This window comes from Zosterops lateralis (genome assembly GCF_965231275.1).
Source record: "Zosterops lateralis genome assembly, chromosome: 15".
NCBI lineage: Eukaryota > Metazoa > Chordata > Aves > Passeriformes > Zosteropidae > Zosterops > Zosterops lateralis.
In genome coordinates, this window is record NC_139775.1 from 1,348,393 (window position 1) to 1,373,894 (window position 25,502).

General features: G+C 52.9%; 1 protein-coding gene across 2 annotated transcripts in view; it reads right to left on the bottom strand.

The window, feature by feature from the left end:
• Positions 1-25,502, bottom strand: part of MPRIP (myosin phosphatase Rho interacting protein) — a 77,421-nt gene that overhangs the window by 35,384 nt on the left and 16,535 nt on the right. The window contains exons 4-7 of one of the 2 annotated variants that reach the window (XM_083872902.1): positions 10,464-10,615; positions 8,502-8,586; positions 4,864-5,074; positions 3,828-4,344 (exon numbers count right to left, since the gene is read on the bottom strand). In XM_083872902.1, the coding sequence (XP_083729028.1) occupies positions 3,828-4,344; positions 4,864-5,074; positions 8,502-8,586; positions 10,464-10,615 (965 nt within the window). The remainder of the gene's footprint in view (positions 1-3,827; positions 4,345-4,863; positions 5,075-8,501; positions 8,587-10,463; positions 10,616-25,502) is intronic. The other variant, XM_083872901.1, reaches the window with a different exon arrangement.

A 25,502-nucleotide genomic window follows, 5' to 3' on the forward strand; every position in this document is an offset into this window, starting at 1 on the left:
TCGTCATCGAAAAAGGGCGGAGAAAAATAAATCAACGCAACCAAATCACAGCCCCAAGAGTTAATATCATCGGGATTACAGGAAAGAATTTTATTTTTTTTTCCCATTAGATCAACATTTCAGAGAGTTACTGCCAGAGATCCTGGAGGGATGGGGAAGGAAGGGCTCTCCTCCCCTCCCCACGTGTTGGATACAGCTGCTCCCTCCGCACTGCAGCTCTGTGTGGACAAAACAAGGCTGGGACAGGTAGGAAGAAGCTTTTTAAAAGCTGTGGTGCCATTTAATGCTTTTCAACTACAAAAGCTCATCCCAAGGAATTCCTCGGCCATGCAGGCTGTTAGTCTTTTCCAGGCCACTAAACCCAGGCTGCAGACCTCAGCTGTTAGTGGAGGGGGTGTGCAGTGGGAAGGAAAGCTCAAAAGACCAGCACAAGCTGTCATTAAAGTGATTTTCTTTGATTGGAAGAAAGGGCTTTGTTTTTATTGGATTCATTCATTATTTAGCATCAAGAAAGATAGTGAGTGTCAGGAAAAGGAAGAGGAATTTCCCAAGAGGTCCACAAGAATGATGAGGATAGTTTTACAAGGAAAAAAAAACTGTATTTGAGAGAGCAGGCACTCCACTGTACGAGGAGAAGCAGAATTCAGAGCAGAGCTTTATTCCTCAAGAAACTCCAGAGAAGGAATTTGAGCAAGGAAAGTCTCTTAAGCAATTTCAGGCAACTCTGCTATTAATTGATGCTAGAAATACACCTCAGCCCCTGGCCACACTCCTACAGCAGATCTGGCTGACACCACAGTGAACTCTTGCCAGTGTGAGAAGAACATGGGGTCAACTGGGAAAGCTGCGGTTTTACAGGCTGCACCCCTGGAATTGTGTACAAAAAGCCAAGTTTCTTAAACAGAAATCCTGAGATGTGCAGGGATTTATCCCTGCAGCTGCAGAGTCCCTCTGGGACATGGGGACTGTTGTTTAAGAGCATTTCTGCAGCTCTTTTCAGCTGTGGTTTTTGTGTGCAACACCTCAAGATTTATCCACAGGGTTTTCCAAAGAGCTGCCCCTGCCCTTCTGCACTAGGGATGAGTCTGAGAGGGGAAACTGGAGCTGGCTGGAGCTCCCTGGCCTCAATCCCTGTCCCCCAGCCCAGTGTGACATCCTGGTGGGTGCCGCAGCCCTGTCCTGCCACGTGCCAGCAGAGGGAACTCGCACTCTGCTGCTCTGCCAAAATCGTGGAGATTATCTCCTGTTTCCTGATTCCTGGTTCTGAGTGGCTGCAAGCTCAGACGCCTGCATGGGGTGTGGAGGCGGCGTCAGGTATAAACGGTCAACACAGAAAATTCTTAGACTTAAATCATGTAATATTTCCTGTGATAAGGGAACAGGATGAGAAGCCTCGACAAATGGCATTAGCTAGAGCTAGAGTCTGCAGGTGTGGCACTCAGGATGCAACACTGGGTACCTAGAGTAATTATTTTCCATCTACAGCTCTGAGACATGCACTGGTTTACACAAAAAAAATGGGAGGAAGAGCTGAAAATACCAACAGAATCTGAGTGAGTTCATTTGGCTGCACTGAGGGCAGATCTGCATGATGCTTGGCTGATGCCTGTGGGGTTGGCATGGGACAAGTGTTCCCAGACATGTTAGTGGGTTACTGAGAAGGACTATTACAAATGGTGTTAAACCAGGGGGGAAAAGCCAACCCCACAGTATGGAAATGAGTTATTGTATCTGCCCAACCTCAAACAGCACAGTCTGAGCTTGGAGGAGAAAAATGAGAGGGCCATGGAGACTAAGTAAACTCAAGTTTAAAAAGCAGCCAAGCCAAGCTGAGCAGGGTGCTGGGGAATGTTAATTCTCTGGTGCAACACTGGACAGTATCTCTGTGCCCTGTTGAGTCCACTGAGCTCCAACATGGCAGTTCCAGCTCCAAGACAAAGGGCTTCTCCACCCACACCACCTGCATTGGCCAATTCCCAGGTTACCAGAGGAGAAGACAAACGTGCCCATCCCTGAACACCCACTGAGCTGTCTCTGCTCATGGCACATTCCTCTGCCACACTGGGCTGTGATCCACAGCCAAACCCTCTGGCAGGTGGGGACCCCTCCCCCTTCTCTCTGCCATCACCCCCTCCCAAAAGCTGGACCAGGTTCAGCCCGTGGGCAGCAAGACCCCAGCACCTGGTGCAGCTCCTGCCCCTCTCCCTGCACCCATTCTACTCTAAAAGCCCTGGGCTGATACAGGAGAATTGCTGCCAATACTGATAAAGCAAAAAAACACTTAATAGCCTGAGTCAGGCTAGGAAAAACAGACTTTCCCTGGGAAAAGGCACCCATCAGCAGGCAATGAGTGGGGCTGACATTAAAAAAGGACAGACTCTGGCAGCAATGTCCTCTCCCAGGCCCTGTTATCTGTTTTAATTCTGCTCCCCAACTCCATGCAGGATGATCCCAGCGCTGCAGGATACTCCAGGGCAAGGGACTGTTGGCACTGGAGGAATGCACTGTTCTGTCATGCTGGGGACAGGCACTGGCCAAGGCATCCTGTGCAAGCAAATGCAGTAGGGACACAATGTCACCCATGTGCAGCACCAGCTCAGCCTTAAGATCAGAGCCACCAGGCTTTTCTCAGCCCTGTCCCCAGCCAGGATGGCCAAGGTGGTATCCTCCTCCTCCTCCATCCTGGGGAAAAGCCAATTCCCAAGGCAGACAAAGCCAAACCCAAGCTTTCCTCATTTATTCCCAGTCCAGCACTCCCTGCACACACTCTGGGCCAGGTCTGGGATCCTCCTGCTGACTGACAGCACCAGCACAAGGCTGTGCTGCACATCCCAGACCTGCTCCCAGCTCTCAGAAGCCAGTCTGGAAAATAGTCCTTTAGGGGCTGGGAAGAAGCAGAGGAGAAGCTCCTACTGAAACTGTGCGAGAGAGAACATGCCCGGAGGAGAACCAGGGCAGGAAAATCAGACTGGCAGACGGCCCTCTCGCCTGGGGCCCGTCTCCCAGTTTGCTCCACTGCCCTCACTGCACAAATGTGTCTCTCCCAGGGCGAGTGGAGCCCGTCCTTGGCCTCACCCAGAGGGCACCCAGCGCACGCCGCGGACGCCCTCCCCGTCCTCCTCCACACTAAGCTGTTTTGCAGCCTGCTGAGCCCTGCCTTGGCACTGCACCCACCTCTCCCTCCTCTCCCAGATTAATGCTGTGACATTTTGAAACCTCTCTCAGCTCATTAAGCAGTTGCGTAAGGCACCTGGCACTAACGCCACTAGGAGAGCTAACCTAATTAATGGTGCTGGCTGCCAGCGTGTGCCGCGCTGGGAGGGGCCGGCAGGGTGGGCTTGATGGCTCTGTGGGCATCCACCACCACCCAACACCCACCAGGGAAGGTTTAGATTAAACAGTAGCAAGAAATTCCTCCCTGTGAGGGTGGTGGGGCACTGGCACAGGTTGCCCAGAGAAGTTATGGCTGCCCCTGGATACCTGGAAGTGTCCAAGACCAAGCTGGATGGGGCTTGGAGCAACCTGGGATAGTGGAAGGTGTCCCTGCCCATGGGAGAGGATGGAACTGGATGAAATTTAAGGTCCCTTCCAACCCAAATCATTCTATATCCCCAAAACAGCCAGGCAGGGTGACACCTGCCCATTACCACTATTAATAACATCCCACCACCTGGTCAGTGTGGATGGGCACCCTTAAACCCAGGAGCACTGAAAAACGAAGAGGCTCCACCCAGTGAATTCCACCTGCTCCATCCAGGCTGCGCTGGGGATGCAGAATCCTCACTGCTGCTAGAAGCATGCAAGGAGATGAGCCACTCATCCCTTACCTTCTCTCATTCCCAAAGAGCCGGGCCACTTCTTCTCTCCCAGGGCTACGAGCCCGGGTTCTCCGCTCTAGCCGCTTCCTCTCCACTTGGAAGGCCTCACGATTACTGATCCTAATGGCCTTGGGAACGTCGGCCAGGGTGGTGTACTGCCGGCTGGCTTTAAAAGAAAGGGGACGCCCCGATTTTTCAGCTCCCTTTCCTATATCTCTGTTGCTGGAGTCCTTGTGCATGGAGCAACTGCTCTTCGAGTCCAAGGAGTTCAGAGAGGAGCTGTGAATCATTCGGTCGCCTGATCGGATACCTGGGGAAGGAAAGGGCTGGGCATGCTCCTGTGAGGGCGATTTGGGATAACTGTACCTGTTGTTCGGGGTGCTGGGGCTGGGCGGGCTTGGTGGGGGTTGCAGTTGCTGCTCTTCCAGCTTGGAGTCTTGTTTGGTCTTCTCCAAGGAGAAGTACCCGCTCTCGACACGCGTCTTCCGCCCACAGTCTATCCGGTCTCCGTTCATGGAGCTCTCCTCTAAGGGACAGAGAAGTCACCGTGCTTGGTTTCAAGTCCAAGTTCTGCTTTTAAGAAAGAAACACCCTGATTCCACCCAAGACAGGGGCAGGTGTGAGAGCAAAGTTGCTGTGGGCACCAGCCTCATGCGGTGCTACCTCCTGCAACCTTGGCTTTTTCACCCTGCTCAGCCCTCATGCCCATGGAGATGGTGGGATAGTCTGCAGGGGACTGGCGATACTGATCCAACCCTTGGGCCAGGTTTGTACAGGTGAAAGATTTGAACTTTCAAACCAAGAAATGGCAGCTGCAGTCACAGCTCTGCATCCATTTCCATCCCTGTCCTTCCCAGCCTGGCAACCACAGCTCCATGGATGCAAGGCAATGGACACCTCACTGCAGAAAACATTCCCCATCTGAGTGGGGAGATATGGGAAATGTCTCCAGCACTGTGACCTGTCCCCAGCCCCCATTTTTCCAGGGAGAACAATGGCATCACCAGCACAATGTTACACCAGTGCTAGCATCCCTATCTCTCACCTTCCTTGCTGTCCAGCACAGGATCCTTCAAGGAACTGGCAGCCCCAGCCTGGCCTTGCATGGGGCTCTGGGCTGGGCCAATGCCACTGCCCCCATCTGCTTGGTCTTTGCCCCTCATTTCTTCCTGCCAGAGCGTGGACTTGGTGGCAGGGACCTTCTCAGCACTGGGAATGTTGCTGCTGGTCACAGCCATCTTAGCAGGACCAGGCTCCTAAAAAAACCAAGAGACACAGGAAGTTAGAGAGTCTGCCCCAGTGCCACACTCTGGGTCTCCAAGGGCTTGGTCCCGAAGTGTGAGTTTGCCACTCTCCGGGTGTCCAAGGGCTTGGTCCCAAATTGTGAGTTCCACACAGCTTGAGTGCTGTCCATGACAGGTCACAGGGGGAGAGGGATGAGACAGTGACATGTGTCAGTGCTTTATGCCCTTTTAAAACCTTCCCCACCATCTTCAGTGCTTCTCTGCTAACAAGGAGCTCTGGAGTCCATCAGATGATGGATGATGCCCCTTTGGTGGCCACAGCCCAGCCAGCCCAGGTTCAGAGTGTGACCCAGAAGAGGCAGCAGCTTTCCCAACTCCTTTCTTGGCTTTGTTCATTAGCAGATGTTTTGCTGTTGTCATATTAAGCTTCTGCATTCACAGATTATTTTTCTTAAAGCCACCAATAAATCAAAGAAAATTAACTCCCCTTTGGATTGTGGGAAGTTTTCCAGCTGCTTGCTCCCTTTCCATGGAGCAGGGGGGAATACAGGAGTGCACGAACTGGTAACTGAAAGCTGGAAACAAGGGCTGCAAAGAGCATCCTCTCTATCCCCTCCTCCCACACCAGATGGGTTTTAGCCCTGCACCTTCACTGGCATTTGCAGGGCTGTGCTGGAGCCACCAGTGATCTCCCAGGGAGTGGGTCCTGGCTCCACACACAGCCGTGACAAGCAGAAAATGACCTCAATTTAAAAAAAAATCCCCTTGGGAAATTTCACACTGAAGGAATGCAGTGTTGGAGGTAAACGATCCAGAGTTCATGGCCACCCTGCTCAAGGGGACCCTGCTCAAGCAGAGGATCAGGCCAATCTCCAAAGTCCCCTATACTCTCCTTCATTGATCCGAGCCCAAAGCTAATCACCAGCTTAGGATATATATCTTTATATATCACTTACACACACCCCCACGTAATTATTTCTAGATATGTATTTAATTAGGCAGAAATGTGCGCCAAAAAGAAGTCTGTGAGGGAGCAGAGACATTAACTGTCTGCTGCTCAGGGGTATGAACAACTCCAAAAGGCAGAATGCACCAAAATCAGCAAAACCAGCCTCCAGTTGCATGAGGTGTGTCTGGGCACGCTCTGCTTACCTGAGCCTGCCACACCCCTGTGAAAACCCAGGGCAGAGCCTAAAATCTCACATTTCAGCCCCAAATCCTGCCTCAAGTTCCCATGGGCAGCAGGCAGGCCCAGGCATTCCAGTCTCTCCTGCTGCCTGCACCTCTCTGCCAGACCATGGCAAAAACTGCAAGAGAAACCCGCCTTCTTCCCCCTAAAACTGCAACCCACTTGCAAAGCAAAGTGAAAACACCTAAGACTCCCTGCCCAAAAATCTGCAGCAGGAGTGGTATTCTCTGCATAGTTCCCACCCTGGTGATTCTGCAGAGGGATGATGCAAACTGATAGAGGGAATCAGAAATTACCTCGATGCTCCAAGAGCATCCAAGCTTACCTCTACCACAGGCAAGCAAAAACGATGTAAGAGTGAGAAAAAGTAGGACTATCCAAATGTTTTTTAATATCACAAAAGTGTCCACCCCTCCCTAAGCAGCTCTAAGACATGATCTACTGCCCGATTAGTGTGTGGCCATCTTTAGGAAGAGTGCAAGCTTTCTCCACCAGCACATGGAGGGCAAGCTGAACAGCAGCCAACTTCAGGAGAGGCCATTTCACAGAGGAGAATTTGCTGCTGATTTTCTCCTCAGCATCCTCTTTCCTTTCCTGGACCAGACACCTGCATCAACAGGATCTGGGAGATAGAGGAAAGATGCTGCTTCTGCCTTTGCAGGTTGCTCCTAAGTGCCTGACAGCACAGCATCCATCCAGCAGTGGTTCCCACAAGGAGGCTGGTTTTGCAAAGTGAATTTGAGCATTTTTCCAGCACCATGAGGCTGGAAGCCATGGGATGGAGAGAGTGGAGGGCAGCAAGCAAGACAGGGTGGTCTGTCCAAGACAAGAGGGCAGTCTGCCCTAAGGGTCCCTGGTCCCCATCCCCAAGCACCTGGGGAGCCCATCTGCTCACAGGGAGCCGGCATCCTTCCCACAGCCGCTTCCCTTATTTGGTGCTCAGGAGCTCAGATCCTGTATGGTTTCCAATAAGTTGCCATGGTGATGAAATGTAACCCAGAATGATGTTTTTCTGGCACTGTGCCTCTTCTCCTTTTCTTGTCTCCACCCCATCCCCCTCCTGAACCCAGCCTGGGTCTAGTGGTACACCCTGGCCAGGGTGAGCATCCCTGCCCTGATGCATCCACTCCCTGGGGTGCCCCAAATGCAACAGTCCTCTTCTTGGGAATTGAGGACTGACAACTCAAAACATGAAGGGAGGAAGCATCTTCCCTGGAGCATCACCAGAGCCAGCACTTGGGGGGGTGTTCAGGCTGTGAGGACCCCAGACCTCGGCAAGGGGTGGCTCAGACTTACAGCTTGGTGTGCAAAAAAGGATCATCTCCTCACTAACTTTTTTCCCATTGCCCAGAACATCCTTATGCAGTGGAGTGATGAAAACTTAAACAAACACTGTACAAACCTCATCCATGGCCCAGTTTGCACCAGGGCCATCCTTGGAACTTCATCAAAGAGAACCTGAAAACCAAGGCTCAGGGGAGCCCTGATGCTGGTTTTGGTCCCTGGAATGGCCAGAGGAGCCCTCCCAGGCGGTCCCCTGTGGCAGTGGGACATGTGCCCGGAGGTCAGGCAGCCTCAAGGACACGGCTGTTCTCAGCCCCAGCAAGGGACAAAGGTGGCCTTGGGGTCACGTTCCCCATCTGTGGGATTCTCCCCCATTCTGGCCATGTGGGAGCCAGGCAGGAACGAGTGAGTCACGGCCAGCCCCACTTTTTACCATTTATAGTCAAAGTGAGCACGAAGCCACTGCCGGCTCCCTGGAGAGCCCAGCTCCGGCCCCCGGAGCTCCCAGCCTGGCCCTGGCCTTTAGTATTTTCCTTTCATTCCCATTATCTCCGGGGTCATCTCGAAGGGAGTAACTGGAGCCCGATGGAATTTCATCCTGTTTCTGACGAAACGGCCCATGAACAGCACCTCTCCCCGGTCCCCCATGGGAACCATGTGGCTTTGTGGCCACTCCCAGGATTGTGTGCAGGGGTGGCACCACAAAACAGCACACAGGGGGAAAAACGTGGCCCCAAAGCAGCCAGGAAAGCAAGAGTGTGTGACCCTCGAAGTGATGACCAGGAATTAATTTGCACTGATCTGCTGCCCTGGTTTGCCCCAGCTCTCACCCTCCACACAGGCAGCATCAGAGGGCTGGTGACCCTGATTGCTGAGGGGGATCGATCCCAGGATCAGAGCAAGGTCATGGCCCTCAGAGGGAGGCAAGGGACTGGGTGACAGTGTGTGGGTGTGCCCCTGGGTTACCTGGGGAGTTGGGGGCTCTACCTTCCTCTTCTTCTTCTGATTTTGCTTGTTTGTCCTGGGATAGACGATCAGCATCTCCAACCACCTGCAGGCAGAGAAAGCAGAAGGTGAGGTCTGTGCCACAGGGACAGGAGTGATGTTGACCTGGTCAGGGTCAGCTTGGTGAACAATACCCAGAAGCTCCTGAGGGAAAAATACAGCAGGAAAAGAGGGATGACCCCAGGGTGCTTAGGCTCAAACCCTGCTCTCTGCAAAAGTGAGGCCACAGCCAAGGCTGACATGGGGCAAGGATTCAAGGATCCTGAAAGACAGTGGAGAGAGACAGAGCCTCCAGCAGGACCGTCCCCTTGAGTGATGCCAACACCCGCACACTGCAAACAAAGCGCTTTTGTCCAAGGAAGAGCAGCGTGAACTCGGCATTGAGAAGTCCTGTGTCCTCCCACCGTGGCCTGACAACCTGCCCCCGCATCTCTGAGAACTCCACAGGGATCTTTGGACCACTGGGAAACATTCCCACTTCGAATATCCCTGCTCCCCTTTCCTTCTCCCCCTGCTCTGCACACTGCTGCTCTAAAGCGTTCAGAGATGACCACATCAAGTGGGCTTTGGTTAAGCAATAAACGCCAGAAGCACAGAATGAACGTAAAACAAATTCTCCCCCAGCCAGGGAAACCTTCCTGTCGTGCTGCAACTGCAAACGAAACCAGCCTGGCTCGGCCCCAGAGTGGGACTACTCGGGGATGATTAATGCCTGCAGTCAGGAGCAAACGCACTGCTTCAAAACCCATCGCTGGGCTGATGAGCAATAAATCAGCCCCACCTCACTCCGCAATGCCTCTCCCTCCCACGGCAGGCAGGACCAGCAACAAAGGCTCAGCTGGGAACTGGAGCGTGGGGAGAGGGTGGAGAGAGCTGGCCATGGGGGCTGGCCATGGTTTGGGACATAATCACTGCTCCTGCCAGGGAGGAGAGGAGCTCACTCCCCTGTGCTGTGATTCCCACATGGCTCTGCATCCCTGCTCCACAGCCACTGCAACAGTCACTGTGAAAGGGGCTGAGGAGACAGGTTTGCCAATCCGAGATTCACCTGTGCTCACTTGTCTCAGTAGGGCAGGGAAATTTCAATGCATGAAAACACTCATCTGGTCAAAATCCCAAGCTCTTGGTAGAAAAATGTCTATTTCAACAAATATTTACAAATCAAGGGGAGTCACAACCAAAGATAAGGCTTGGAAATAGAAATCTCAGCAGAAAGTGCTGACTCTGCTGCTACCAGGGCTAGGGGAGGCAGGAGATGCACTGAGGGAACAGTGGGAAAGAGCAAGTGTTAATCCCTTCATCTTCCTGCTGGAGTTTCAAATGTCATCAAATTTTGGGAGGGAGGCACTGAGCTCTGGGCATTCCACGTGGGAAAGGCTCTCAGGTGAGCAGCAGCACAACTACACTGTCCCTGTGTGCTGGCAGTTCAGCTCTTCCAGGGCTCAGCACCTTCACCAGCACTAGCTTCAACCCCAGCTGGAATGTGAGTGATGGAAGAGGATGTTACTAGGTCACCACCCAACACCTGGAGTTGGGAAATTTACCGATTTACTCGTTTTAGCAGTCTAATCTTTGGTCACTGAGCCACTGCATTCCTGTGATATTTTAATCGTCCTTGGAGGTGACATACTCCCCTGGGACCAGGAAAGTGGGGAGCATCCACCCCAGGACTGCACATCTGTCCAGGGATGGATGAGGACCAGATAGTGTACGGCACTCAGGGTCAGACATGCCAGCTCCAGAATTATGGGACCTGCCACTGGTGCGGGGACAGGACCTGTGCCAGTAGGCTCGGTGCCTGATGGGATCCCTAAAGGCACTGTGGGGTCACCACAGCACCCACCATGAACCCCAGGATCAACCTGGGTATGCGCAGCCATAGCACCCAGCCTTGGTCAAGGTCCTACCCCGATCTGCACTCACCCACTGATGATCTCCTTGTTCTCGGCCCGGATGAAATGCTCCTTCTCTGGTGTCAGGATGCACAAGGAGAATTTCTGCCCTGTCCGGCTCTCCCCATCCACCACATCCGTGCACTGGTTCATGTTGATGGTGCCCTGTGGGAGGGTGGTCGGCTGCGAGGGAAAGGAGAAAGGAGCAACTTTAGGAAGAGAAAAGCAGAGGAGTGCAGAGCTGAGCCCTAAAACCTCTCCTGGAGGTCAGCAGGATCCTACACACGAAGATGCTTTGCCCACAAGTAACCAGATCCATCTGTGTGCCATGCCCAGCGCACAGCAAAGCTCTGTGCCACATATCTTGGGACACGGACCAACAGGTACAGCTCCTGCCAGACCAGTCTGCTCCACTGCTGCCAGTAAGGTGATCCTCTTATGCCAAATATCCAGGGAAGGATGGATGCCCTGCTGTGGCACCTGGACACCAAGGAAGGGCATCAAGTGGCCAGCTTTAGGTTTGCAGGTGTGAACCATCTGGGCTAGTGGGGTGGCACCTGAGGACAGGGATGGCAAAGCAGCAAGGTCCCACTGCCCTCAGCACAGGATGACTCAGGGATCAACAGACAGACATAAGCCCAGGTTCTTCCCATTAAAAAAAAAACAAACAAACAAACAAACAAAAAAAAAAAAACAAACCAAACAAACATGGAGTTTGCCAGGGAGGGGACTGCAGCATGGAAGGGACCTTGCTTGGTGGGTTTTACTGAACAGTGTTACTTCTCAGCCCCATATCTCCAAGCGACCTGGTGAAGTGGGACAGGTGGTGGCCCCTGTGGCCCAAGGGGACATTGAGGGACACCCAGAGGGGTGTCAGAACTGATAAGAGCTGACAGGTCCATCTGGAGCAGCTCTGGCTCATCCGATTACAGCGTACCCATCCATCCCCAGTGCCTGCAGCCCTCCCCCCACCAAGCAATTCCACGGCTCCCATGTCCCCAGCCTGCCTGTCCCCACCAGGCTCAGTGACACTGGGGTTCTTCCAGCATCCCAGGACAAACCTGCACCTGGGAAATAAATGACTGAGGGAGAGATCCCTCTGAGCTGCCAACAGCACCAAAGGAGGACCTAAAGTAGCCTGTGGACACCTCCTCACCCTGCCAAAGCCTCCTTGTGCCCTCCAGATGGCCGGGCCAACAAGGAGACGGATTTCTGGCAGATGCTGTTAAGGTTTTTACCATGGAAACCAGCTCCCCTGCCAGCAAAACCCCTCCAAAAGCAGCCCGTGCCATGAAAAGACAGGGTGACAGGGGAGAGCTCAATGGCTCCAGCCTACAAACCCAGAAAATTCAGATCAGCTCCCCAGAGCCCACAGTTTAGCCATCTGCGGGTGGTGGGAAAAGCCCCTTTCTCCAGGAAAAAGGCTTTCCCTGCAGCTGTGTCCCTGGGTGGGAGCATCCATGACAGGGGTGGCAAGGAGCCATCACAGGTGCTGGAGGACTGGGTACATGAATGGGACCAGTTGTACATCAGGAACACCAAACCCTCCTCTTTTCCTTGTGGAAATCAGCATCCAGAGACCCCCCCAGGATGGAGGGAGGGAAAGCAAAGCCCAGCCCAGATCCCCAGCACGGTGCATGCCCAGCCTCCCGCCCTGCACCGCCACGGGTTGTCAGCTCCTAAGAGGATTTTTTGTCTTAGACAACAAAAATAAAACCCCGCTTTCCGGGAGCTATAAAAACCCAACGGAAAAACTTTCTCCTGTTCCAAGTGGAGTCTTGGAAAAGTTTTTGTCTTGCTGGCCTCCAGCACAGCCAAGGCCTCCAGGACTGTAAGGTCCAGGTCCAACCTCCTTCCCCTCCAAGAGCAGTTTTGCACAAGGGAATTCAACAAGGACAAGGGAGTGAGGGAGCCCCAGTCCCACAGGGGGATCCTGGGCCACTCAGTCCCTCGACTCCCTGTAGGGGCCCAGAGGGATTTGGCAGGGAGCTGGCACAGAAGGAGAGGAAGAACCAACACCCTCCAACTCCATGGCAGTTCAGGGCGGCTGCTCCTGCTGCCCACACCCAGCCCTGACCAAAGTGTGTCAGGAGCAGAGGAGCCGGTTTGGGCCCCCCCCACTGCCAGGCTGGCCCTGCAAAGTAGTTTTGCCACTCAGCTCTCCTTGTGAAGGGTGAATGCTGACATCTTGCACAGCCTGACACATGGGTCTCAATACACCATCACACCTCTCAGCCAGAACACAAGGAAAGAGCTGGGAACAAAGCTGGGAATGACCCTCTTCCACCTGTGGCCCCAGGGATGAACCCTCCATCCCACAGCAGCTCCCCTGCACCCCACACCCCTCGGTAGCAGATGAAACCTGACAGACCAGCAGCCTTGCTTGCTTGGGATGTAAATTCCTTTACACCATTTGTTTCCTTCCTCGGAGGCAGCACAGGCACTTTGAAGTGAAGCAAAATGCAAATGGTGCCTGGTGGAAACGCGTGTGCACACACACAAACTCCACCAAGGAAAAGGAGATGGCTTGGACCCCTTCTTTACCTCTGAGCACCTGTTTCTAGGCTAGAGGGTTTCTCAAGGCTGGGGAACCTTGGAGAAGGATGGGCAAAGCTGGTCCCTGGCCAGGTAAGGACTGTGTGGCACCAGCAGTTGGAAGGGAATAAATAAACACAGAAGCAGAGAGGTGTTGCATGGCAGAGACACCAAAACAACAGGGCTGGGATTTCAACCAGCCCTTGGAAGAGCAGATGCTTTGATACAAGGCTGAACCTAGCGTCAGACCCCAGGGTGGCTTTGTGTCTGGGTGAGGCAGGAGTAGGTGCTCAGGCTCAACTCCTGCTCCAGCTGCTGGCTGCTGCCAGTCCCCAGCTGAGGGACAGCCCTGTCCCCAGGCGCCAGCCCTGCCTTTGCCCTCTCCTGCACTGTTGCCGATGGGATGGAGCCCACAGCTACCCTAGAACTGAATCTGGTGCCTGGGTGTGTCATTCATCTAGGGGTAGGAGTGGAAGCACAGCAGGGTGGACCTCTGTGGAAGCAGAGGACACCATTACAGCCACCATCACCAGCAGCAGCTCTCTTTGAGGCCACCAGAGCCACCAGGTGCCTCCAGTCCAGTCATTCAAGCAGTCCCTGTCCCTCATCAGCACAGGAAAAGGCGCACTTGCATCACATGAGCAGCTACAGCTCTCCAGGCTGCCAGTGCCAGCAAAGGAACCAGAGACAAGAAACAATTGCATTGCTGCTTCCCTCTGGAATAACAGATCCCTATTGACACACACACGTGCTCACAGCATCCCTCTCCATAACACACAAAGCCTATAGAGAGCTCTCCTCCTCCTCCTCTCCCTCCCTGGGTGCCCAGGCCATGAGTCATGCCAGGCTCCACATCAACAACACCAGCAGCCCCTGGATGAGGTTCAGGGATCTTTGGATGGATGCTCCTAGGATGCAGAGCTCAGCAACTACAGCAGCCTCCTCTTAGGACAATGGAAAAGAGGGAAAGAAAGAATGGGGACATCTTAGAAGCTTGAAGGAAGAAATCCCAAGCAAGGCATTACTGCATCTTCCAGCACAGCACTGGATGCTTCACTAGTGATGAACTCCCAGGTACAGGAGGTGATGCTGTAAATCAAAAGGGTTTATCTGCAAAGTTCTTCATTTCCATAAGGCATTGCAGGGCTGAGATAGAAAAACAGGATTATTCAGATTCAAAAATTTCTGACTTTTTTTCCAAGGACTTTCCTGTCATTTCTAACACATGGGGTTCATGGCAGCTTGATACAAAATACAAGGGAGCTTTGCTCAGGAGCTATACACAGGATGTTTTGGAGCAGGTAACCCCACGGTCAAGCTCCCGAGGAGGGGCTCTGCCACGGTCTCCATGGCCAATGCCCAACCCGTTCTCTGGGGCTATTACACAACGTGGGTTGATGAAATCTGGAACACAACCTTTAAAGAAAGGCGATGGGGCAGGGGGAGGAGGAAACCAAACAAAAGGGACATTTTACTTTCTGCCAAGAACCAGGAGGGGAAGAGAAAAAAAAAAAAAAAAAACAAAAAACCCACAACCATTTGTCTATCTCGCATGGCAGGCTGGTTGCCTTGGCATCGGGGCCTGGCTGTCCCAGGGGAGATCACAGCTCTGCTGTCCCACTCTGGGCTCAGGATCTGGCTGGCTCTGCCCTGGCTCCCAGCACTGCCCTGGAGCAGCAGCGAGCCTGTGGTGCCTGGGGAAGAGACATCCACACTGCCTCCATAAATGTGTCTTGACAAATGTTAATTCTCCCAGCTAAAATATTCATGAGGGTGGCTGCCGAGCGCTGAGCACTGCTCACTCGCAGCACTCTTGAGCGCTCTGCAAAGGCAGCTCCTGTGTTTGCTAAAAGCTTTACCCACCCCAGTGCCCAGGCTCAGCTGATCACAGTGCTCCAGGCAGGATGCAAACAGAAGGGAGCAAGACCTTGCTGTCCCATCGTCATGGGCACATCAGAGCAACATGGAGACAACCACCGCTTGGGGAAGGACACAGACAGAGCTTGGACATGCAGCTCTCAGCACCAGCATGGCACTGAGACCCCAAACCAGAGCCACATCCACCATTCCCACATGGAGGCCATCAAGAAAGCACTAACTCCTTGAAAAGTTACAGAATTGTAGAAACACCTCCAACAATTAATCCAGGGCATTGCCTGGATAGGTCCTCCACTAAACCCTGTCCTTAAGTACCACATCAATGTCTTTTTTGACCACTTCCAGGGATGGTGACTCCACCACTTCCGTGGGCAGCCTGTTCCTATGCTTGACCACTCTTTCATTAAAGACATTTTCCCCAATATCCAACCTAAAACTCCTCTGGAGCAACTTGAGGCTGCTTCCTCTTATCCTATCACTTGTTAGCTGTGAGAAAAGACTGATCCACACTTGGCTACCACCTTTCAGGGAGTTGCAGAGGATCCCTTTTCAGATGTAGAGTCACCTGTTTTTCAGCTATGCAAGGCGAGGCACGACCTCTTAAATCCCAGCTGGGGATGCTCAGTGCACACACACAGGGCTGGCTCAGCCTGCCCTGAGCTGCCCAGGCGCCAGGCAAGCATGGCTGGCACAGCAGCAGGGCTTTAATGAGCCTTTTGGGCTTCCTGCCACCAGGCACGAGGCTATCGATAGGGCCACAATGGGACTGGAGCGCTGCAGTGGGCGGATTTTATTACACTTATAGATTGGCTGGCAGGCTGAGCATCCTGGATTTATTAAATTAGACAAAGGCTCTTGAAAACAACCTCTGTGGGCTCTGCAAAAGGATGGACTGGAGCAGTCACCCATCCAAGGGCAGCAGAAGGTTGTGCTCCCACGTGGCAGCTCTGCTTTCCCTGTGCCATCCAAGGAAGAGGCAGGTATCTTTTCTTGGCCACCCTTCTCACCTGCAAACTTCCTGTATCAGCATCTACTGCTCATGAAAGCCACTGAAAAACCTCCAGCTATGCACCAGGCAATGGGAAAAAACAGGTTTTTACCACTGGCAGGGGAATCATAGAATCATGAAGGTTGGAAAAGACCTTTAAGATCATCCAGTCCAACCACCAACCCAGCACCTCCACCATGTTCATCATTAAACCATGTCCTCACTTGCCACATCCACAGGGAGGTATCAAGCAACACATGTCCCCTGCACTTCAGTACTCATACCTCGTGGCCCTGTGCAAGAAACAGGGGAAGATGCCCCCAGATGTCACCACTGCTGGATTCACCAGCCTGCCAGAAGCCATCATCCCTTTTCACAGATGGAGTCACAGGCAGTGCTCTGCAGATGTGGCCTTGGCACCTGCCAATGTGCCTCTGTACTGGCAACAAACATGTGCCATCACAAGAAGGGGATAGGACACTTGCCCTGGTGTGCAGCCAGCAATGCAGAACACCCCCCAGATGGATAAATGCCACAAATGCCACTTCCTCCAGCCCCACCACAGATTTCCCCACTGTTGACCCTGGATTAATCATCACAGGTGCCGACAGCCAGCTCCTGATATTTGTTTTGCTGAAGGAATTCCCCATAGTCTCAGCTCACCCACCCCAAGGAGGTGGGATGGGTCAACAAGTGCCACACACACCTGTCTCTGCATGCCAGCCCCTCAAGAGCCCTCCTGAGCCTCCACCAGGACATAAAACAACAACAGCTCCCCTTCTGCCAGTGGGATGGAATTTTCTTCCCAGGGGAGCAGTTTGAGAAGAGGGTGAAGTGCAGGGGCTGGGCAGGAGAGTTCAGCCAGGGGCCGCTTTTAAGCGGAGTCGGTGTTTATGTCCACAGACAGCGAGTCTAAACACTAAGCGAGGCCGGGAGCTGCCTGCAAACTGTCTGGGTGCACCCTTGGGCTCCTCTCCCACCCAGTGCCACCTCAGCCAGGCATGGGCAGCACCCATCCCAGGGGTGCCCAGGCAGTAAGTTTGGGGTCATACATCCCATTTGCAGCCTCGTCCCCACGGGCACCCATCCGGTGAGTGGGTGCTGGAGTGGAGCAAGCCCAGCCGGGGCTGTGCGGAGGCTGGAGCCGGCTTGTCTTGGCCTTATAAGGCTATTTTCGCATTGCTCTTGCAGCTCCCAGCTGCTCCCCACTCCAAAGCAGGGTCGGAGTTGGCAGCCAGAGCCTAGCCTGCCTCCTTCCTGTTAACCTCTTTCCTGCTGAACAGCATCTGAGGGGTCTGTGCATGGTGAGAACAGCCGTATCCAGTCCTGGCACAACCACTCGTGCTGGGCAGGGAGGGTCAGCAAACCCAGTGGTGGTCACCAAGTGGGTTCAACCTCTCTCAGCACTGGTGTCTGACTCTCTAGGTCCTCAGCAGCATCAACAAATCCAGAAGCCTTTGAGGGAAGCTTGCACCATAGATACGCACATTCCACTTCCAATGCCGCTGGAGAGGAAGAGAGATGCAGAAAACATTGGCACCACAATGGGAAGGACAGCAAGGTCCCACCAGAATGGGGTATCCAGAGGCTGCTCTGAGCTGCTATCCCCGTTGTTTGTGGACCAAAGCAAAAGCCAAACATTGTAAACAGAGCTCGGAGCATTTGCTCAAGCCATACCCCAACTCTTTGAGGACCAAAGCAGAAGCCCAGAAATGCACAAGCAGTTGCCAATCCTGCAGTGCCAAAGGCACCACCTTGCAGCCCTGCAAACCCAATAGTTATTCTTTCCTCTTGCTCTATGGGATTTAGATGCATTTAAAATGCAAAATGTCCTCCTCCCCTCTGAGGAGGAGGGTGGGAGGAATACATGATAACAGATCCGACCCCATCTGCTCACAGCTGCCAGTGTGGCATCTACAGGCACAACAGCCAAAGGGGAAGCAAGTATCTGCAGCCTTCCAGCAAGTTGTCATGGTAATCAGACCAACGGCAAAAACCTGGCAAGACCATGGACAGACCAGTGCTTGGTGCAGGGATCATGACAGGAGCTTCCTGGAGAGGGAACCACAATAGTTTGGGGGTGGGAAGGAAAAACGGGCTTCATTTGCATCTTGATAGTTGTATCTTAAATTGCACTGCTCCAAATTGGCCTTGTCAACTTTATCCTCCACCCCCTCGCTGTAGGAGATGAGTCCCAGGTGGTCCCTGCACCACGTGCCAGGCACACATGTGCAGGAGCTCACCACCACCTCCGTGCTCATGGCCCTCCACAGCAGCAAGGGCCTTCACCAAACACCAGCAACCACATCTCCCTAAGATCACCCACACAGTGATGCCAGTTTTGGACACAGCTCAGGAGGAGGAAAGCTTGGATCAAAGAGGGTGACCTCTACCCATGTTGGCCAGCTCTGTTCCACCACAGCTGGACCCGGATTTCTGCTTCGTGGGGGTGAGGGAACATGAGCAAGGTAATTGTCATCTAAGGAAAACAACAAATTAGATCAATCAAATCCCTGTACCTCCCCCTAAGTAAACCTATCTCCTTTCCACAGCCTAGAGGGGAAGGAGGGACAGGTCCCCTCATCCCCAGCCATCCCACAACCTCTCCTGCAAATGCAACCAAGCAGATGAATCAGTGAAAAGACACAGGGACAGACCAAACCATCAGCAGCATCACAGCCATGACGAGCCACCTCCAACAGCCATTGTCTGGAGCTCTGGATAATTTCAGGCCCTGCAGCCACCCTGGTGGAGTATCCCACCTTCACTCCCCAGCACTGTCAATACAGGCTCTTGTACTGGCACTCAACAACTGCAGAGGAGGAGAGGACAACCCTGGGGATCAGCAGCACCAGATCCACCGGAGGCTCGGGAAACTCCCACAGGCACAGATGCTTCAGTGGAAGTTCTTGAATCCGGCCAAATTAGTCTGGAAATCTCATTATTCCCCAGTGCCGCTCTTATGAGCTTTGCAGAGCTTCCTGCTGGGCTGGGAATACCAGGAGGCCAGGCTCCCAGGGCGCTGGGGTCTGCAGCTGGAGGTGTGAGGGCCAGCCCAAGCCAAAGAGGCTGGCTTGGCTTGGCCAACCAAGTAGCAGCCACATCCTGCACCCACACCCCTACAGAAAATCCCACACTCACCCTGTGTTGCTTCCAGCAGCTTCCAGACCAGCTTGGACCCTGCAGACCTTCCCAAAAGCCAAGATGATGGCTTGAGAGAGTTTTCCAAATTTTTACCATTGGCCATCCCACCAAAGGGCACAAAGTGTGAGCCTTCTGAGCAGTTCCAAGGAGAAAAGTTCCCAACAGACACACAACAGCTGTTGGGGGGCAAGGAGACCACCCCAGAGCAACTTGAGCTGGGCTTTGCTGCCACAGGCACAATGTGGTGGAAGCACTGACACCGACAGCAAAGGGCTGTCCTGGCCAGGCAGGCACCACCAGGTTCACAGGCAAGTGGCACCTGGGGTAAAAAGTGCTTTAAATGCCCAGGAAAAAAAACTGCAACTAACACACAATGCTGCTGGAACTCTCCCAGGGTAGCAGCATTTTCTCCCTAAACCTGCTGCTCACATCTGGCTCCCGTAGAGGAGTACAGGGAGAGGAGGGAGTTCACAGCCGTGTGCTGCTCCCAACACCTCCTTTGGGAGCAGCTGTGCAATCCCAGCAGTGAAGAGCAATCTGGGGCTAGTGCATGTGAGGGGGGGTGAGCACAAGAGGTTTTCTCCATCCCCCATACCTGGGATGACAGACTTCACCCTCCCAACACTGGCCTGTGCATGGCATTAACCACCCATGCAAGCTGAATGACCCCTCCCTACACACATCTGCTCCATCCATAATCCCTGCTGTCCCTCCCCTAACAGGAAAGCAGCCAGGAAAGTGAACCAAAACCCTAATTATATCCCAGTAGCTCCCCAGCGCCCTGGTGATCCCTGTGATTTTATCAATGTGATCCCAACAGGGCTGATGAAATGTGGAGGAAAGGGCCAAGGCTGGGTGTGCTCCAAAACCCCACCTTTCTCTCCAGTCACACCACCACAACAGGTGGAAATCTCGCATAAGCTCAGGATGCTGCCAGGACACTTCTAAAACCACCCTGTTCCCTCTGTCTCCTCTGCCCAAGGACTGGTCACCCACAGCAAAGGGAAGTGGGAGGAGAGTGGGGACAGCCATGGGTCACAGAGGGAGAGCAGCCCGCGGCCTCTCTGCAGGTTCCCAGGGCTCTGTTTGGCCATAAAATCATGGAGAGCCACAGCTACATCACCTGGAGCCACAGCACCCAAGGCTTGGGGGGGTGCAAGAGCCAAGACCCTCAGGATCACGCCACAGAATCCCAGAATGGTTTGGGTTGGAAAGGACCTTAAAGCCCATTCAGTTCTAACCCCCTGCCATGAGCAGAGACACCTTCCTCTATCCCAGGTTGCTCCAAGCCACATCCAACCCAGCCTTGGAACTTCAGGGATGGGGCAGCCACAGCTTTTCTGGGCAACCTCTGCCAGGGCCTCCCCACTCTCACAGGGAAGGATTTCTTCCCTGCAGTCCCATAGCAAGGGGTGCCATGGCAGCAGACATAGGGTGCATGCCAGGAAAATGTGTGGGGGGGAAAAACCTCCATGGAAGGTGGAACATTCTCTGTTTTCCCCAGCTTCTGGAGCACCCCAAGCTCCACATACAGCGCCTCTGCCCCTGGACCTGCTCTCCTGTAGCAACACAAGAGGAGCCACGCTGCCTGCAGCAGGGCATGAGCTTATTAACACACTCCCACAAACCAGCTCCTGGATCAGATCCTGCAGGAAGGAGGTGAAGGGTAAGTGAAGTTGCCGCACACGTGATTTACCTATGGTAATTTCAACTTTCAGCGAGACTGTCTGGCTGTTTTATCTTGTTACTTACTTGCAGTCAGACTTCCAGTGACTGCAGGAAGAGCCTTCTCAGGAGCTTTGAAGAAACAGGACAAAATAAAAAGATCTTACAAAATACATATTACCAAGAGCACATGAACATGCTGTTAGCTGGTCTAGCATAAAAGAGAAAACTGTATTATGATGGCTTTTTTTTTCTACTTTAGTACCTTGCAGCCCATGATAAGTAAATGAGCAAGACTAATAATCAAACCTGCCTGGAAATTCTCATTTTTCACCAGAAATGCCTCAAAACAGCACAGACAAAAGGTGGAAGACTCCTGCAAAAACCCTGCACTTGGTAACCCTGAGAAAAGCTGTTTACAAAACCCCACTGAAGACCTCAGCTTGTCTCCACGCAAGTTTTAACCTGACGTCCCTTTTGCAGCCTCCAAACCTGATGAATAATTCATGTCTGGGATAAAGCAGAAATATCATTCACCAATGCTTACCTAACAGAGAAACAAGGACTGCAAATAAGTAATTTATTAACCTCGAACCGTGTTGCTGCTTGAACAGAGGGCACAATTCGGCTTTTGGTGGAAAAATCGCTCCTGAGCCGAGGCAAAAGCACGCTGAGACCTCCCCCCACTCTCACCACAGCTCCAGCAAAAACACGCCTTGTCCTGGGCTCAGCGAGATGCCAGCGGGAGGAAAACCCCCCAAGAGCAAGGCTGGGAGCTGCCACCCTCCCTCCTCCTCGGGGGTCGCAGCCGCCCCTTCTCCATCGGCGGTGGGAAGCCCACACCCCCGTGCTCGCCCACGGCTCCAGCCGCTTTCTCAGGCATTCCAAAATTTGGCCGGAGTCTCTTTTTGCAGCACGCCCCCCTCCACGGCTGGACGCCTGCCTAATTGCGTATTTATTTATTTCTGCATTTTCCCAGCTCCCCGCACACACTGGCGCAGGGTGGCGGGGGGGGGTGGGGGGGTGGGGGGGAAGAAGCCAAGGCCGGCTCCCAACGCGGACCAAAAAAAAAAAAACAAAACAAAACAAAAAAAAGGGAGTGCAGCTCCCCACATTCCCCCGAGGGTGGGAGGAAGCTGGGAAGCGCAGGGCTGGCTGGGAAAGGGGTGGGAGCGGGGAGCAGGAAGAGGGGACGCCGGCGGCATCGCCCACCCCCTTTGCTTTGTGCGCGCTTGGGGAAATTAAAAATAGCTGCGTCCAAAGAGTGGCTGCAAGCGCCACAAAGAGCGTGTTGAGCGGAGGCAGCTGCAAGCTATTTGCTGCCCCTGGTAATCAGCATCTCGGCTTGCAGAGCCCCTCCGGCCCCCCCCCACCCCAGCCCCTTCCTCCCCTGCCAGAAGCTGCCGCTGCCTTTCTCCAACCCACATATGTCATGTCAACAATCAATGAATGCAGGATCTCTGCCGGGGAAAAAAAGGGGGAACGCGCTTTGATTTCTGGAGAGGTTTTGTTGCCTTGTTCCATTCACGTCCTTGTCCTCCTCTCTGAGCTGTCACAGAGGGGTTTGCAGCACTGAATCCCACCAGTCAACACCAGGATACCTCATGGCCCCCAGTGGGGATGTGCCAGCTGCTGGGATGCTGCTTCTTCCAGGAGCAGGGAAAGGGAAGTTACCCAGCATCACTCAACCTGTAGCCCATGGCCCACTGGTGGTCCTCAGTGACGTGATCTGGTGGCCTACAACAGAGCTGGAAAGAATTAAACCTGACCCCATCCCCACCACGTGGCTGCAGCTGGTGGGCTCAAGGTTGTTTCTGCAGGCACCTCGTTTCACATCCCCTCCTCAGCACCAAGCAATAGCAGGGCAAAAAAATGGTGGTTTTGTTGGTTCCTTGTGTGGTTTGGTCATTCATGTGTGGACTGGCATGGCCACCCAGGGACTGGGGGATGCTTGGGAGCCCAGCATTGCCCTGACTTGGAAAGAGCTGGGATCAGGCACCCACTGCTGCCCCTTCCTCTGCTGCCTGGGGGGACCACAAGGCCTATGTGAGGGTAACTGCTCAGCCTTAGCTGTGTCATTTCACTGCTAGCCCTGACATCTTCCCTCCTAAATGCCATCAGAGCTTGATTTCCACCTTAACCTTTCAGAGTAGATACAATTTTCCCTTCACCAAGAGCCTACAGCCAGGCTGAAAGCCACAGGTCAAGGGGTCACAAAGGAACTCCAGCTGCTACAAGTGCCCCTTTCACTCTGCCCCCCACAAACAAGATAAATGCAATCAAAACTCCAGCTCACTTCCCTCACTGCTCTGGCACACGTCTTCTACAGAAACATCTTTGCTAGATCCCGAGGGACAAGGAGTGGGGGAAAAGCAGAAGGATGGAGCCACTTGAACCTGTCCTCACTGCTCAGGCTAAGAGCAATTCCAGCTTTGTGGCTCGCCCTGCAGAAGACAATAGGAGCTGTGTTGTTTCCAGGAAGGAAACACCTGGGCCATGTCATCAAAGCAGCTTGTGTTAGGAGGTTGCTGGCTGCATCGAGCTTTCAACTCCACTTTCATCCTCTTTCTGCCTGTTAACTCCCAAACCTCCCACCACAGACTGTTTCACACCAGGAGGGTCCTGCAGCCACAAAATGTCCTTCTTGGAGGGTTTGGATGTGAACAGCAGTGCTCTCCAAAGCTCACAATAAGCCCAGGCACTTTTAGGGCCCCAGGGATGGTCTCTGGCCATTGTCAGTTGCCAGGACTCGTGATGGAGCCATGCCTGGAGGAGACCTTCCTGTTCCCTCAGCCCCTTCCCAAATTCTCCTTCTGCAGCTCAGCAGTTTTACCTTCCCAAACACAATAAGCCAAATTAAAAGACATAAAACAGAAGAGGGTTCAGCAAATGTAGAGAATCATTCCTGGAGGAGCCCACAGGTGTCCTGACAGCAGGACCCACCTCCTGCAGCAACTGGGGCCAGACACTTGGAGCAGAGAGAAATGGGAAGACATGAACACCCCAAAGTCACCCTTATGGGATCCCCTCTCCCAGTAATGACACTTGCATCAGCATTAAGATAGACATTTATATAAAACCACAAATGAAGATCTGTGTATCCTCCTCTCACCCCCTTCAAGGCTGCTTGGTCCTGGCTTCAGCAATGTCCTGGGGAATGAGTTCCCAGGGCTCCCTGTAGGTTTATGGATTTTTTTCCCCCAAAATCAGTATTGAAATTTAAACACAACAAATTCATCAAAGATCTCTGAGCTCTGTCCAGAGTCACCAGCACTTGTGCTGTCTCTGCATCTCCTCTAGAGCAGTCTGAAGGATGTACTTTGTACCCTCTCCCTTGCACCCTGATTTCAGGCATCCCTTTCCTTCCCAGCTTCCCTGAAGGAGAAAGGATCTCTGCTTCCCAAATTTCCCATCATTTCCTTATTGCTACTGCATCATTTATAAGATATACACCAAACATCCCACATAGAACCTCTTCACAGATCACTGTCCACCCTGACTTGACTACATCCAATCTTGGAGAAAAACTGGGATGGGGGTCCCTGTCACTGTCTGAGCCTCACACAGTCACTCCCACTCAGCTTTCCTGTCTCTGCTTATTTCAAATTTCAAACATGCTTTGATTCAAGCCAAAGCTTTTTATGCTAAACAGAAACTGAAAGTCTTGATCCGGCAAACAGAGGCACTGGCAAAATTGTGTCCATGGGGGGAAACCACTGAGGATGAGAAGAATGAGGTTTGTAAAGCTTGGTGCTCCCACAGAGGAGGGGGCAGGGAGAGTTTGGAAACACTTTAGTGGCAAAACGTGTGGAAAAAGTAAGGACAGAGAGGCCAGGATGTTTAAGGTTCGTTTTTAATCCCTGCCAATGAATTTCAATTCTGTGCCAAAACTGAAGTAAACTGCTTTGATCTAAAAGGGAGGAAAAAAACACACACACGGGTTCTTGGCTTCTTAAAACTATACAGATGACAAAGGAGGTAACTACAATGAAAATTAACGTGGCGCAGCTCTGCTGACAGTGACATTTTAAAATGCCCCTTTCCTCCAAATAAAGAGGTTTTTGGAGGAGGTGAATTAGGAAACAATAATTACACAGGTCTGTGGATCACAACATCAGAAAGCATGTATCCCTTCCTCTGATCCCCCTCCAGCTGCCACCAATGCTTACACCATTCTCCTTTTTTACCCATTTATCAGTTCCTTAGGTTTCTGTGGTCAGGAATGGGGCCTGGGGCCGAGCAGGTCTCCAGATGTGACCCCATAGCCCTGCTGTGTAGTGCCAGACCTCCCACCTCTGAGCTGGCCTCTCTTCTCCTATTTATACACTCAGCCCAGGGGTCCCACTGCTCCCCTAACCATTCCCAGATGCCAGGCTGGCCTCGCTTTATCCCGCTCCAGTCCCATCAGCTCCTGGCTCCCTCCTGACCTCCCTCCCTGCCATCACAGGCTGGAGCAGGGATGCCTGCTCCATTGTACTGAGGTTAATGACATTAAGATCCATCCGAGTTCCTGATTTAGGAGCAGGACCACCCTTGCTGTGAGCTTGGCAAGGGTCTGCAACACCACCATGGAGGACACAATCATCCAACCCCAGCAAACTGGTATTGAGGTGGCCAACTACTGGTTCAAGCATCCCCCCAGATCGCTTCCCAATTTCACAAAGCAATTTGACTCCAGCAAGTAAAGGGCAGAGTAGAGACAGGGCTCACACATTGCATCAAGCTGGGAAGTGCCAGACATAGACTGAGGTCAGTTTGTTGTGAAATGGGTACGTTATGCCCAGGGATGCTCCTCCTGAACCCCTGCAGAGAAACTAGAAGAGCCCATCCAGAAGATGCTCTCATCTTGGCTCTCATTCA